At 37.8% G+C, this 14,074-nt stretch overlaps 1 protein-coding gene across 6 annotated transcripts in view; it reads right to left on the bottom strand.

Moving 5' to 3' along the window:
- Positions 1-14,074, bottom strand: part of F8 (coagulation factor VIII) — a 100,054-nt gene that overhangs the window by 55,434 nt on the left and 30,546 nt on the right. For 4 of the 6 annotated variants that reach the window (XM_084790935.1, XM_084790932.1, XM_084790931.1 and 1 more), the window contains 7 exons: positions 13,775-13,891; positions 12,965-13,186; positions 10,283-10,538; positions 8,155-8,326; positions 6,411-6,504; positions 4,066-4,280; positions 2,061-2,211 (listed from right to left, as the gene is read on the bottom strand). In XM_084790935.1, the coding sequence (XP_084647061.1) occupies positions 2,061-2,211; positions 4,066-4,280; positions 6,411-6,504; positions 8,155-8,326; positions 10,283-10,538; positions 12,965-13,186; positions 13,775-13,891 (1,227 nt within the window). Of the gene's footprint in view, positions 1-2,060; positions 2,212-4,065; positions 4,281-6,410; positions 6,505-8,154; positions 8,327-10,282; positions 10,539-11,459; positions 11,529-12,964; positions 13,187-13,774; positions 13,892-14,074 lie in introns of those variants that run through there. The other 2 variants (XM_084790936.1, XM_084790934.1) reach the window with 2 other exon arrangements.

Here is a 14,074-nt window from a genome sequence, read left to right as displayed (position 1 = left end):
AAATTTTCCGTCTTTTAACCAACATCTCACTCCACCACCCAGAATTTGATAACCACTATTTCCTTCTGTTTTTATGTGTTGTGATGGCTATTCTGGTTTTCAACTTAGCAACATCTGGAACTAAAACCCCGCCCATGCCTTGCTGGCAAGTCCTTCCATTCACTGGCATTAGAGCCCACTTCTTCAGGATTCCAGAATATTCTGAAGACCAGCTGCAACATCCAGCATTGTGGACTGAGCAACAACTGGCTTCTTGGACCTTTCACTCACAGCCAGCCATTGTTGGCTCAGCTGGACTACAGCCTATAAGTCATTCTAATAAATCTGCTTTCTATATCTATATTGATGTTGATTTCTATATCAATACATATAAATTCATTCTCTAAGTTCTGTTACTCTAGAGAACCTTGACTAGTACATGTGTTTCACTTCTTTTTAGAGCCTATGTAACCATCTCTCTTTCTTTAAACATTTCTTCCATTAAAGTAGTGTACTTTCACTGTCCACACAAGTGCTTGCCCTACAATTTGAAACAAGCTGTAGTAGGAAGTCGATAAATGATGGATAGAAAAATAAAATCATAGATATCTAGTTTATACTATACTAAGGAAATAATAAAATGTGACATTCTGTCAAGTGGAAAAAAACATCAACAAAATCATAACCTTAGAGTAAAGAGGGAGAAAAAAATTACATTCCATCTGAATTAAATACTATAAATCAGTCTCTTGACAAAATAAGCCATGTCTTTGAGTATGAAAAAAATGTACACCAAAGGGACTATAAACATGAAAAGTTTTAGAAGAATGGAGAGTAAAGTACTATGGCTCTAGATTATAATAGACAACTATTACCAGAAATTAAAATTAAATGTGAGGCTCAGCTTGACTTGAAGGTGAGGACTAATACTATAAGATAAAGGGCATAGAATGCTGAAGGCACATCCTGGAAGTGAGTATAACAACTTTTCATGGTTCTGTTCGTAGGCAGCTTTTACATGATTTGACTTTTAGTTACATCATATGAAATAGACAGGCTGATATGTGCTTATTACAGCTCAACAAGAATCAGGACTTCAAAAACATACATTTAAAAATTTAATACATAAAGTAGTCTTCAAAAGAACTATAGTGTTACCTACCAGTACTTTATGACAGTCCCCTTCTACCCATACCCACTAGTAATGGTCTCATAGCGGGCCGTGGTGCACGCCTTTAATCCCAGCACTAGGGAGGCAGAGGCAGGCGGATCACTGTTAGTTTGAGGCCAGCCTGGTCTACAAAGTGAGTCCAGGACAGCCAGGGCTAACACAGGGAAACCCTGTCTTGAAAAAAAAATGGTTTCATAGTTTTGCCAGTTTGATATGTATGCCATTATCTGTATCACTTGATAGAGTCCTTTTCTAGTAGGATAGTAAGATTAAATTTTTCTAGTAGGATAGTAAAATTAAATTTTCCTCATGTTTTTCCTATTCAAATCTCTCTTCTCTCTCTCTCTCTCTCCACATATTAGCATATGTATTATATACTAAACCATATTCCTCCAATTTTCATGTTGATGATTGAAACGCCAATACTTCCAAATTTGGCTATATTTAGAGGTGGATCTTTAAAGAGAAAATTAGTTAAAATAAGATTATTAGTGCAGGCCCTACATTCTTTATAATAAGAGATGATTACAACACAGAAAGATGAGTACAGAGGGAAGACCATGCAAGGGTACAGGGGCAAGTCAACATCTAAAAGTTAAAGAGAGACTGAAGAAGAAACTAAGTCTTTTGACACTTTGATCTTGGACTTCTACCTTCTAACACTGTGAAGAGACAAACCTAACACTTTCAAAAGGTAAATACCATGTATGTAGTATATAGAAGATTAAATACAAATTAAAATAGACATTGAAAGAAAAAGTAGTCAGTGGATTGCTAAAATATGCATTAGATAATCCCAGTTACATATTTACTTATAGTTTATATATAACAGATGTTATCTAGACATAAGTTGAGGGTATCAATTTCCCTTTACCAGATGTGCACTGAATAAAAATGATTCTTCACTCACTGTGCATGATGTTGGAGGCCTGGAACCCAGGGTCCTGGAGCTGTGTATCAGCTGCATTGGGGAGGAAGCGTTGCATGTTCTCTGTGATGTACCAGCTTTGATTCTCATCAAATAGAGAAAACAAGATGACATTTCTCTTGTCTGACATCATCTGTTAATAACATATATTAAAAGGGAGATAGAAATTCACTCATTCCACAGGTATTCCAGGATGAAGGGATGGCATATACTATTCCTTTGGCTCAATTAATTTCCTCTGGACAGTGATGAGTATATGTTTAAAACCAATGCATCCTTCAAGGCATGAAGGTAACTGGATCTAGTAAATTTTATTCCTCCTGGACCCAAGATCATACAATGGTACTGTTTGTACCAGTGTTATCATTTCCCCTTTGTTTAAAGTAGAGAAATGTAGATCTTTAAAGACCATCCAAATCAAATAATATCAATGCCATTTCTAGGTTCTTATCTTGCAAATATCTTTACATGAGGCTACCAGCTTAAAGTAAATTAAAAATATAAAAAGGAAGCCAGATATTACAGGGTGAACATTGTATAATACTCTAAAGATTTTGTTAAAAAATCTAGAATCTTAGAATAGCACTTTGTATACAGTGAACCAAATTCATGAGTTATCCACCTGCTAATTGAGCATAAGATTTAATATCTAAACTTCATATATGTAAGTTTAACTTTATATGACTCATAGTTGCAAAATCCAAAATGCTTAAGAGGAAATTGGAGAATATGTATTTCAGTCAGAATACATATTACTTTTTGGAAGCAAAAGCTGGTATAAAATATCAGTAGCAAATATTATCAGGACAGATATTTGGTCATATCCAAATATTAGTTCGAAGTATCACTACTCTGGATTTGTATACCCTGTGTTATACCTGCACTCAAGTACATATGCTTTGCTCATTAAACCTATGAAATGCCTTCTAACTAATAGGAATTTATGTATCCTAAATAGCCAAAATTAATGCATAGTCAAGCCCCAAAATATAGCAGTGAGTCCTTCTGGAGCCAATAAATGAGATTTTTGTAAAGAACTAAGTTTCTCTTACTCAGATAATTTTCTTTTTTAAAAAAATCTTTCATTTAAGATTTATTTATTTATTATGTATACAATGTTTTGCCTGAATGTACACTTGCAGGCCAGAAGAGGGTGACAGATCTCATTATAGATTGTTGTGAGCCACCGTGTGGTTGCTGGGAATTGAACTCTGGACCTTTGGAAGAGCAGCCAGTGCTCTTAACCTCTGAGCCATCTCTCCAGCCCTCAGATAATTTTCTAAAGCAGCAGAAATAATCTAAATTCTAACCACATTCTTTTGTTCAATAAATATTGGCTTCATACTGTTCTAGAGGCTACATATGTGTTAATTTTGTTTTCTGACTGGGTTGGGCTCATAGGACAGGCTGGCCTTGAACTTATGTATTCCAGAGAGAATACACAGAGAAACAGGCTGTAAACATAAGTTTGTTTGTTAAAAAGTTGTAGAGGCCAGGGATGTATCTTGGCTGGTCGAGTGTTTGCTTAGCATGCACAAAACCATGGACCTGATCCCCAGTACTGCATAAACTGGGCATGGTGACACATACCTATAATCCCAGTATTCAGAAGGTATAGGCAGGAGGACCAGAAGTCAAAATCATCTTAAGCTACATAATGAGTTTAAGGCCAGCCTGGAACACCCGAAACCCTGTCTGAAAAAATGGTCATCTAAATGTAGGTGACAATTAGGTAAAAATGGGCAGGATCCTTGGGGAAAAGGAAAACTCCAGATTGGGACTGAGTATTACAGAAAGAATATACATGGGTTAGCTTTCTGTTTATCCAGAAAGCAAGTTTCTTAGAAAACTTGTATTTAATGAAAGCTAAGTGGAACTCAGCTTAATCACTTTTACTGGGTTATATTTTCTATAAGTTATAGAGAGTATAGGGAATATGTAGAAGTTCATATGCATCTTATCCTCCTTTTAGTTTCAAACTTAGTACCTGGTTTCCCCGCTGATCTACAGACTCTTTGTAGCAGATGAGAAGAGGGCCAATGAGTCCTGAAGCTAGATCCCTCTCGGGGTTAATGAGACTTGAATAATAGCGGGTCAGGCACCGTGGATCTGATTTAGTTGGTCCATCTTCTATAGCAACTGTCCACTTATACTTGAATATCTCTCCTGGATGAATTGGCAAATCTTTCACATGCTTTGCACCTATCCACATTCAAACCAGAAATAGATTATTAGAGTATAATGAGCTACATATTTAGTAATTTTGAAATAAGTTTGGCCTAAACCTGCTTCTATCCACATTTACAGTTTGTGTTCAAGATCTCCATGTGGAAGAATGCCAATAAAGAGCTGATTGGCCAATCAGCTGGGCAGAAGGACATGGAGTGGAAGGGGAGATTTTCTAGGAGGGAGAAAAGAACTCTGGGAAGGAAAGAGAGAAAGGTCTTTTGGCCAGACACAGAGGAAGACAGAGGGTATGTGGTTGCTGGAAAAATAACTGGCCATGTGGCTGAGAAAGAAATGGCTCTGGGTAAGTGGCTATAGGAAGAGACTGATGGAGAAGAAGCCGCCCTTGGAGTCATCAGAAGGCAAGTTATTGGTTTTTATGTGGGTTTTAATGGTACTAGGATGAGAGTAGCTCAGAATCTGCCCAGGGTAAGTGCTTACAGCTCAAAAATAAATCACAGTCTCTCTGTGTCAGTCATCGGGGAGCTAGCTGGTTAAAGGAAACTACTGCCTTAATAATTTACTCTATTGATTAATATAGAAAGAATAATTTGTCTTTCTACAATAGTTCTCCCTCATAAGCTTATTCTTTCTGTAACATCTCTGGGCATAAAAACTATAACCTAAGTTTGTAAATGAATAATTTTAACCTAACTTGGAAGTATACTTGTAACAAGTAGCTGAATCATAATAGGCAAACCTCCAGCCAATTAAAGACTGAAGCTGTAATCATATTATATAAATTAACGGCTGGCTGCATTTAACCAAGCTATTTCTATGTAATTTTCTGTTCTCTATCTATAAACACAGTCTCTCTCTCTCTGTGTGTGTGGTGAGGTGTAGCATTCTGAATAATTTCTAGTCCAAAATTAATTTATGAATTATTACTTTTCTCAAATAAATGCTGTCAAGTTCACTGAATCTAAAGTTTTCCTTTTAACAGTAATCATGTTTTTATTCCAAGGAAACTATTAATGTGTATGTATATGTGAAATTTTTCTGTAAACAGAAAGTAAAATGGTATCTGTGGTTGCAGAGACCAAACCAACGTCATTTTTGTGTTCAGGGCCTGAGCACCTGACACCCCAACCTGCAGGAGTTCCCAGGGAGAGCCACAAACATACAGCTAGTGACTGTTCCTAGGAGCTTGCACCAGGGGCCAACAAATACAGGTCACAGTGACCAGAACAAATGAAAAATTCCCCCCTAAGGTCTGGCCCTGGTCCCTTCGCTTAGCCCTGGTCCTCCAGCCAATCAGCTTAAAGGGCAAATTTCCTATACCATTTTAACCTATAATGTAACAGCAAGGCTTGGAAATACCCCCTTCAGTTTTTTCATTTAAAAATCTTGTTCCCCTAGCACTAGGGGCAGCCATCTTCCCTCCTCACGAGGGGGCTGATGGCCCAAGCTCTGAGCTTGACTAATAAATGAGACCCTGTGTGATTTGCATCTAGCTCATTCCTGGTAGTCTTTGGGGGTTTCACAACTTGGGCATTAAATGGTAAATGTAAGATTCATACAATTAGCCAGGTGTGGTGGTGCACACATGTAATCCCAGCACTCAGGGGGCAGAGGAAGGCAGACCTTGATGAGTTCGAGGCCAGTCTGGTCTACAAAGTGAGTCCAGGACAGCCAGAGTTGTTACAAAGATAAACCCTGTCTTGAAAAACAAAAACCAAAACCAAAAGTAAAAGATTCACACAATTATTTTATACAATAAAAATGGGCCCAGGAGGCTTTTCTTAACATATTAATTTGAACAAATTCACCTCTTATTACAAATAATACAAACAATAAGAATATTTGCATATCCTTGCATAATGAAGAATACTATATCTTATTTTAATAATAAAATTATTAAGGATGTGGGCAAGAAAACAATCATAGCATATTACCTAGTTCTATGGTGAATATATTTATAAAATGACCTTGCATTACTAAGATGGCACCCATGCTATTTTCAGATTTAATATTTTTAGAATAAATGTTTAGATAAAGCAAAGAATAATTATGTGAAAATATTGTAAAATTTGTATGTCAACAGCTGGAGTTGTACCTCAAGTGTATCTACATCAAGAAAGACCTATAAACTGAGAGACGACTTACCTCTTGGCAATCTCTTTGAATACAGAGGGCTGACATCAGTGATTCCATGAGGGTAAATGTTATATGGTCGGCTTGCTTGATTCTTAAATATTATCTAAAAGTATATATGAGATATGAAATTAAGTCTGAAGATGACAAAGACCAACAAGAAAACTGTGGCCTAGCTCCAGAAAATCAAAAGCTGCCTATATCTATATTAAAGGAGTCTGAGCCCTTAATAAAATTCAATATATTTGCTCTTTTCATGAAAAGGAAGACCAGGTAGGTATGGGTTTGCCATAGCCTTTTTCTTTTCTTTTCTTTCTTTCTTTTTTTCTTTCTTTCTTTTTCTTTTGTTTTTTGTTTTTTTTTTTTTCTGAGACAGGGTTTCTCTGTGTAGCCTTGGCTGTCCTGGATTTACTCTGTAGACCAGGCTGGCCTTGAACTCACAGTGATCCGCCTGCCTCTGCCTCCTGAGTGCTGGAATTAAAGGCGTGCACCACCACCACCCGGCTTGTCATAGCCCTTTTCAATTTCAATTGCTTCAGCAAGTCTTGCCTGCATCTCCCATACAAAGTGAAATTTGGGTGTCTGCTAAGGACATTACTTGGCCTCAGTGTGTCTTTATTCTTAGCACTTAATTCTTTAACACTTGAGAAGGAGACAGTGATTCAGGTTATAAGATTTATCACTTAATAAGCAGGAAGACAATTTATAGCCTCAAGGGAGGGTGGCAGGTAACACTGATTACAAGAAATTTAAAGAAGAGTTTTTAAAAAAAGTAGTAACATGGAAACAGCACTGAAGATACCTGAAGACTACTTCTAGGTATGAAGGTATGATTTATATTTTAAAAGTTAATGAAGGAGGGGCTGGAGAGATGGCTCAGCAGTTAAGAGCACTGACTGCTCTTCTAGAGGTCCTGAGTTCAATTCCCAGCACCCACATGGTGGCTCGCAATCATCTATAACATGATCTAATGTAAATTATATAAATAAATCTTTTTAAAAAGTTAATGAAGAAAAATGTTCTGGGAGGGTATTTATCTAGCAGTCTAAATACTGAGTGGTTAAAAGAAGTTGAGAGTGTGATTGGTCATATTTTTTTATTCTATATACTCATTACAGATGAGTATATTTTATTTGTGCAACATTTATAATTTTTAAAAGAGTCTGTCCATTGGAAACTAGGCTAAATTTTGAAGGACCACAGAAACTCAAATCCTTCCAGTCCTTTTTTGTTTGTTTTTCGAGAGAGGGTCTCTCTGTGTAGCCTTGGCTGTCCTGGACTTGCTTTGTAGACCAGGCTGGCCTCGAACTCACAGCGATCCACCTGCCTCTGCCTCCCGAGTGATGAGATTAAAGGCGTGCGCCACTTCCTGCACCCCACCACCCTGGCTTGCAGGCTTTTATTTTTATTGGTTGGTTAGTTGATTTTTTGAGATAGGGTTTCTCTGACTCTGACTCCCTAGTGCTGGGATTAAAGGAATGCGCCACCACAACTGGCTCAGGCTTTTATTTTTAAAAAAGATTTATTTATGTGTATGAGTGTTTTGCCTGTATGTATATATGTGTACCACATGTATGCCTTGTACCCATGGAAGTCAGCAGAGGCCTTTGGATTGGCTGGGACTAGAGTTACAGATGGCTGTAAGCCACCATGTGAGTGTGAGTATTGGGAGCTGAAGTTCCCCTGCAAGAATGGCAAGTGCTCTTGGAGACTTCCTTCTTTTCTGAAGCAATCTACTGTTTTCTCCTTTACTTACCAACAGTGTATCTCCAACTTCTCCATAAAGTAAAGGTCCCAAGATTCCTGACTCATGCTGGACAGTTTCACGAGTCTTAAAGGTTTCATCTGTATATGCTATAAATCTGACTTTTTTATATTTTCTACCAATCCGATGAGGGCCATTGCTCAGATACTGGCTTTTATAACTTCTGTATGAGAGGAGAAAAGATTAGGAGTAAGGACAGAAAATTTTTAGATAATCAAAAATCCAGTTCTAATATGATTTATGCAAAACAAAGAGTGAGAAAATATAGTCTTAGGCTTGCCTATGCTACTATCTACTGTTCTATGAATCTCCACAGAATACATATGTGTTAAAGGCTTAGTCACAAGACTATAGATCTAGTGGAAGGTGTAGAACCTTTAAGAGTTGGAGCCTATGCAGCACTCAGAAGAGCAGGCGCTGCACCTTGCCTGGGCAGCACAGCAGAGCTGACCTTGGTGGAAGGAGTGCAGATGAGCAGACGCTGCAGGGGAGGGCAAGAGTGTGGGAGATCTGCTCTTGCTCCTTATCTGTGTGATACAACATGGGCAAAGGAGAGGTGTCCTTTCCCCACCACCACACCCTCTCATCCCCTGAGGAAGGCAAGAGAGCTGGCTCTGAAGTCACAAGAATGGGTGAGCTGTCCCTGTTCCCCTCACTGACTGTAGCAGGTATGGGCCCTGCACCTTGCCTGGGCAGCACAGTAGAGCTAGTCTTGTTGGTGAAGGCACAGGTGATCCAGCTCAGAGGGCACAAGAGCAGGAGAGCTGACCCTGCCCTCTTGCTGTCTGTGGCACTCGGTAAGCTAGCAGGGGCAGTGCTGGAGAGTTTGACCTGGTGGTATGGGCATAGGATAGCTGATGTGCTGACAAATTCATCTACCTCCCAGGCCCAGATCCAGGGCATTGAGTTGGTCCACCCAACATCTACCCCACCTATGGCATGAAAGGGCTAGTCCTGCAGACTCAAAGCTGCAGGATCTCCATGAAACAGGGCAACAACAGGATATACAACAGAAGGCCCTGTGAGGAGCCACTATTGATAGTGTAGCAGAAGCCAGAGCCTTGAGCCAGACCAATGACTTGTTGCAATAAACATTTGCAAGTAAAAATGTGTGGACAAAGGAGTATACTGTGTAACACACTACACTACAGCTTCCATGACACAATTTTTTTATTCTATTTTATTTTGGGGGAGAAGGTTGCAAGGGTAAAGGGCTGATATGAAGGGATGAAGAAATGAGTGGGATCGGGGTCCATGATGTGAAATTCACAAAGAATCAATACAAAGTTTTAAAGTTTTATATACTTCATTCTATTTAATTTACCTTTCCTAATTTGCTGGAGCCTATGACTGGGTAGAAGAAATGGAGGCAAAGATTTAGGTGCCTAGGCTTGGCCTTGAGAGAGGGAAGAGGAAGAGCAGGAGAACAGGAGAGAAAAAAGAGAAAGAAGATGGCGCTGAGCATGTGGCTGTAGGAACAGACTGCTGAAGAAGCCGCCCTTGGAGTCATCAGAAGGCAAGTGATTAGTTTTTATGTGGGTTTTTAATGGTACTAGGATGAGAGTAGCTCAGAATCTGCCCAGGGTAAGTGCTTACAGCTTAAAAATAAATCACAGTCTCTCTGTGTCAGTCATCGGGGAGCTAGCTGGTTAAAGGAAACTACTGCCTTAATAATTTACTCTATTGATTAATATAGAAATAATTTGTCTTTCTACAATAGTTCTCCCTCATAAGCTTATTGTTCCTAGGATTCCAATGTCCAGAATTATCACCTTATTGTCAGTGTTTATACTTATAAACAATGTAAGTTAGCTTTATGTGAATATTTAAATCTGTGTCCTTGTGTTTAAAATCTCAAAGCTACAGCCAGGCATGGTGGCACACGCCTGTAATCCCAGCACTCGGGAGGCAGAGGCAGGCAGATGGCTGTGAGTTCAAGGCCAGCCTGGTTTACAAAGCCAGTCCAGGACAGCCAAGGCTACACAGAGAAACCTTATCTAGCAAAAAACAAAACAAACCCCAAAAAACAAAAAGTACGGCTTAAGGATTTATTGGTTCAAATAAGTAAGAAGAATCTGAATATAGGGAAGAGTAGTATCAAGAGTCCAAAAGTGTTTACCCATCATCCGAGGTGAGAGCTGATGGAGCATAGTCCCAGTCCTCCTCCTCAGCAGAAATATAATGTATCCAAGTTTTAGGGTACTTCTTGGCAACCGAGCGAATTTGGATAAAAGGAGAGCTGTCATAATCCAATGTGAACACGTCCATTTCTGAATCAAAATCATCATCATAATCTTCCACTTCCTCATTGTTTTTCTTTTGCCATTGGGGCTCCTCAGGACAGCTATCTACTTTGACATAAGCTTCCATGCCATCTGCAGTCAGACAAACAATGTCAGAGTCCTAACTTTCTTGGGTTAAATGTTAAGAATTTTCCATTCTTATTAGGATTTAAAGACTTTCTCTTGCATCTCTCTTTCAAATCAGTACCACTTTTGTTGCTCTTTGTTATGAATTATATTATAGTACTTGTTGGTTTCTGCATTTGCCATTTTATCCAAGTATCCTCTATATATATTTGAATCTTCTCCAAAATTCATTAATATAACAATATATGAATATTCATAGGCATTTCTATGCTGAAATGTATTAATACAACAATATATGAATATTCATATGCATTTCTATGCTAAAATACATTAGTATAACACTTGAATATATATGAATATTTCTCTTTGGAATTATTTATTTGGGGTGTGTGTATATTTGTGTGTGTGTTCATATGTGAGTGCAGAACATGTGACATGGCATTCATGTGAAGGTAAAAACAATACCTTTCTGCAATCAGTTTCACCTTTCACCTTTACCTTGGTTCTGAGTATCAAACTCACGTTGCCAGGCTCACATGGCAAAAGCTTTTACCTGCTCAGCCATCTTGCTGTCTCTATAACTGGTTTTGAGCTAATCAAATTTTATAAATGTAGTCCATTATCTTTTTCCTGACAAGCTGTTATTAAATCAATGTCTGTATAATAATATAATGGATTAAATACAGAAATCATTGGTGACTGTGGAGGTGAGAAGTTGGTCTGTCATTGCCTCATGACACATATGTATAAAAATGTCATAATTAAGCTCATTATTTTATCTGCTAACTTAAATTTTTAAGTAAAAATGAGTGAATAATAAAAATTTAGTTGTAAAAATGAAGGATTTTTGTATGGTTCAGTTAGACAAATTATTTTCATGGAAAATGAAGATTAAAATTAGTAGAGATAACAAATATAAACTCTCACATTTAGGCTCAACTTGACAATGACTAGTCAGCATACGAGTAAATGACTTCTTCATCTACACTTGTAGGCCTTTCTTGTCAAAATTCCACAAATATGTACCATAGGAGGGAAAACATAATTTTTCATTACAACAGAAAAGTAGAAAATTGCCAATTATAAAAAATATAGCATATATTGATAGACACATGGCAAGGTCAAATCCCCTTTTTAAGGTAACAAAGAAACCAGTGTTGTTAAAGATATTGATTAAGGGTCTCAACATAGTTTATTTCCAACAGCTGTTACTATAGGTTGAATGTTTGCCCTCTCCTAAATTCATGTTGAAATTTAATTGCAATTTGGATGTTCTTGGGAATTAGGTCAATGTAGATGTATTTTGTATCCATCTCATGGATGGACTAATTCTGTTACTTCAAGAATGGTCTGTTATCTCAGGAAGAGATTATTTCTTTCCTTTCTTCCTCTCTCTTTGGTCCCTCTGCCATGCTTATCATTTTCCTGTACTATAATATAGAAAGAAAGCTCCTATCAAGTGATAGCATCTTGATATTAGGTTTTCTAGGCTCTTGAACTGTGTGAGACAATAACTCTTATTATAAATTACCCAGCCGGGCATGGTGACGCACACCTTTAATCCCAGCACTTGGGAGGCAGAAGCAGGTGGATCTCTGTGAATTCGAGGCTAGCCTGGTCTACAGAGTGAGTCCAGGACAGTCAAGGCTACACAGAGAAACCCTGTGTGGGAAAAAGACAAAAAAGAAAAAGAAAAAGTACACAGAGAAACGCTGTCTTGAAAAACGAAAACAAACAAACAAAAAGATAAGATAAATTACCCTATTTCTGATACTCTGTTCTGGCAATATAGCAGACTAGGACAGCCTTAAACAGACATAATCAAGAAAAAGTTACAGGTTGATCCAAAACAAAAAATTAAGAATGTTAATACACAAGAGAAAAATGGAGGTAAAGATCATTCAATATGAATTTGCACAGCTACAACCTTCAAAGTCTTGTGGCTGGGAATTAACACTGTGGGCACAGTTGTCCCAACTTGTTTATACAGAATCTTTTTACTTCTTTGCAAAACTTCCATCAAATAGTCCTTGAAAACTTCATGTGACACCTCATTTCATTTCCCTACGTGTTTGATGGAAACATCTCTTCACCTCTTCCCATAGTACTGAAGCCTAATTAAGGAGATCAGGCTGTGAAACCACTAACATACTGTATTTCATTTTTCCTATCTCATTCATTCCTAAACTATGTCTCCTCCTTCTGTCACAGGCATTTAAGCAAAACCCCAGAATACTATTGTACTAACAATAATGTCCTTTTATACTCAAGAATAAAATCTTTACATTAGAGTTCATTTGAAGTCTAACATAATCATGGCTGTATAATACCATTTCTGCAACACTTTGTATTGTTACACTGCTCGGGAAATTTCATTAGATTAGAATGGAATATTTTATAATACTTATTTTTAAGATCCAAAATAGTAGTACCATGTTTATGTGAAGATATATGACAAAATAGCAGGAACTGTCCAAGATCTATCAAGAATGTTTGAGCAGTAAGGAAAGTTATTGGTGATATCTCTAAGGAAGACTGACGGTGGTTCCTCACAAGAAACGTGTGACCTTCAAGGAATATTGAGTGTACTTCAGGGGTGGTACCCATTCCAATCACGTGCCAGTAGACTGATTTCCTATGGCATCCAATGAGACCTGTAAAATGGGAAAGAGACAGCTATGGCAAAAAAAGAAGAAGAAGAAGAAGAAGGAGGAGGAGGAGGAGGAGGAGGAGGAGGAGGAGGAACATAAAACTAAAAGTACTTGCTAGAATAGGCTGGAAAAAATGACCCTACAAATTTCACTGCTACCTTAACTTATAAACAAAATTATGAAGGAAGTTAGTTGGGGTACTACCAAGCCAACAGCTCTTGCCAAGACTACAAATGACTATTATACTGCTAAGTAACATGAACATATTTCTTTAATTTACTCTTTAGTTTTGCTGTAGTATATATTCAGTGGTTGCTAAAGCTTTTCATGGCTGATAATGTTTTCCATTATTTTCAAGCTCTAAATTATAGCTTGAAAAAAATCTTTCCCTTAGACCCCTTTTAAATATATTGCTTTACTATACTGTCAGCCTAAATCCTCTTTTATATATGAACAACACAAAAACAAAAACCAGAGGCTAGAATTCAGTGGGCTTTTTACTCAAATGCAGAACTCTCTGAAAGCTGTTGAAAAGAGTTATGGCTTTGAATTCTCAAAACCCTGAGGATCACTGGGCAGTCATGAACATACCTGGCAGAGACCTGTTTACATAGCCATTGACTGTGTGCATTTTAGGCCAGGCTCCAGCAGATGTGGAATCCATAGACTGTGTGAAGGAGTCCTTTGTTTCTGAGTGCCAGCTCTTCCCTGATGAAAGGGGGTGGGAGATAAGGTCAGTTGAGTTCTGTTTTGTAAATTACACTCCCCATTGCCTTTTTTCTTTTCCTTCTTTTTGACACAGACTATTCACACTCTGAATTTTTGTCAGTAGAGTAGGCACAAACAGTCACTGAGAAGGAAATTACATTATTTCAAACCAACTCTCTCTCC

This window comes from Acomys minous, assembly GCF_964271855.1.
Source record: "Acomys minous genome assembly, chromosome: 7".
In the NCBI taxonomy this organism is placed as follows: domain Eukaryota; kingdom Metazoa; phylum Chordata; class Mammalia; order Rodentia; family Muridae; genus Acomys; species Acomys minous.
This window is presented reverse-complemented; position numbering and strand designations above follow the sequence as displayed.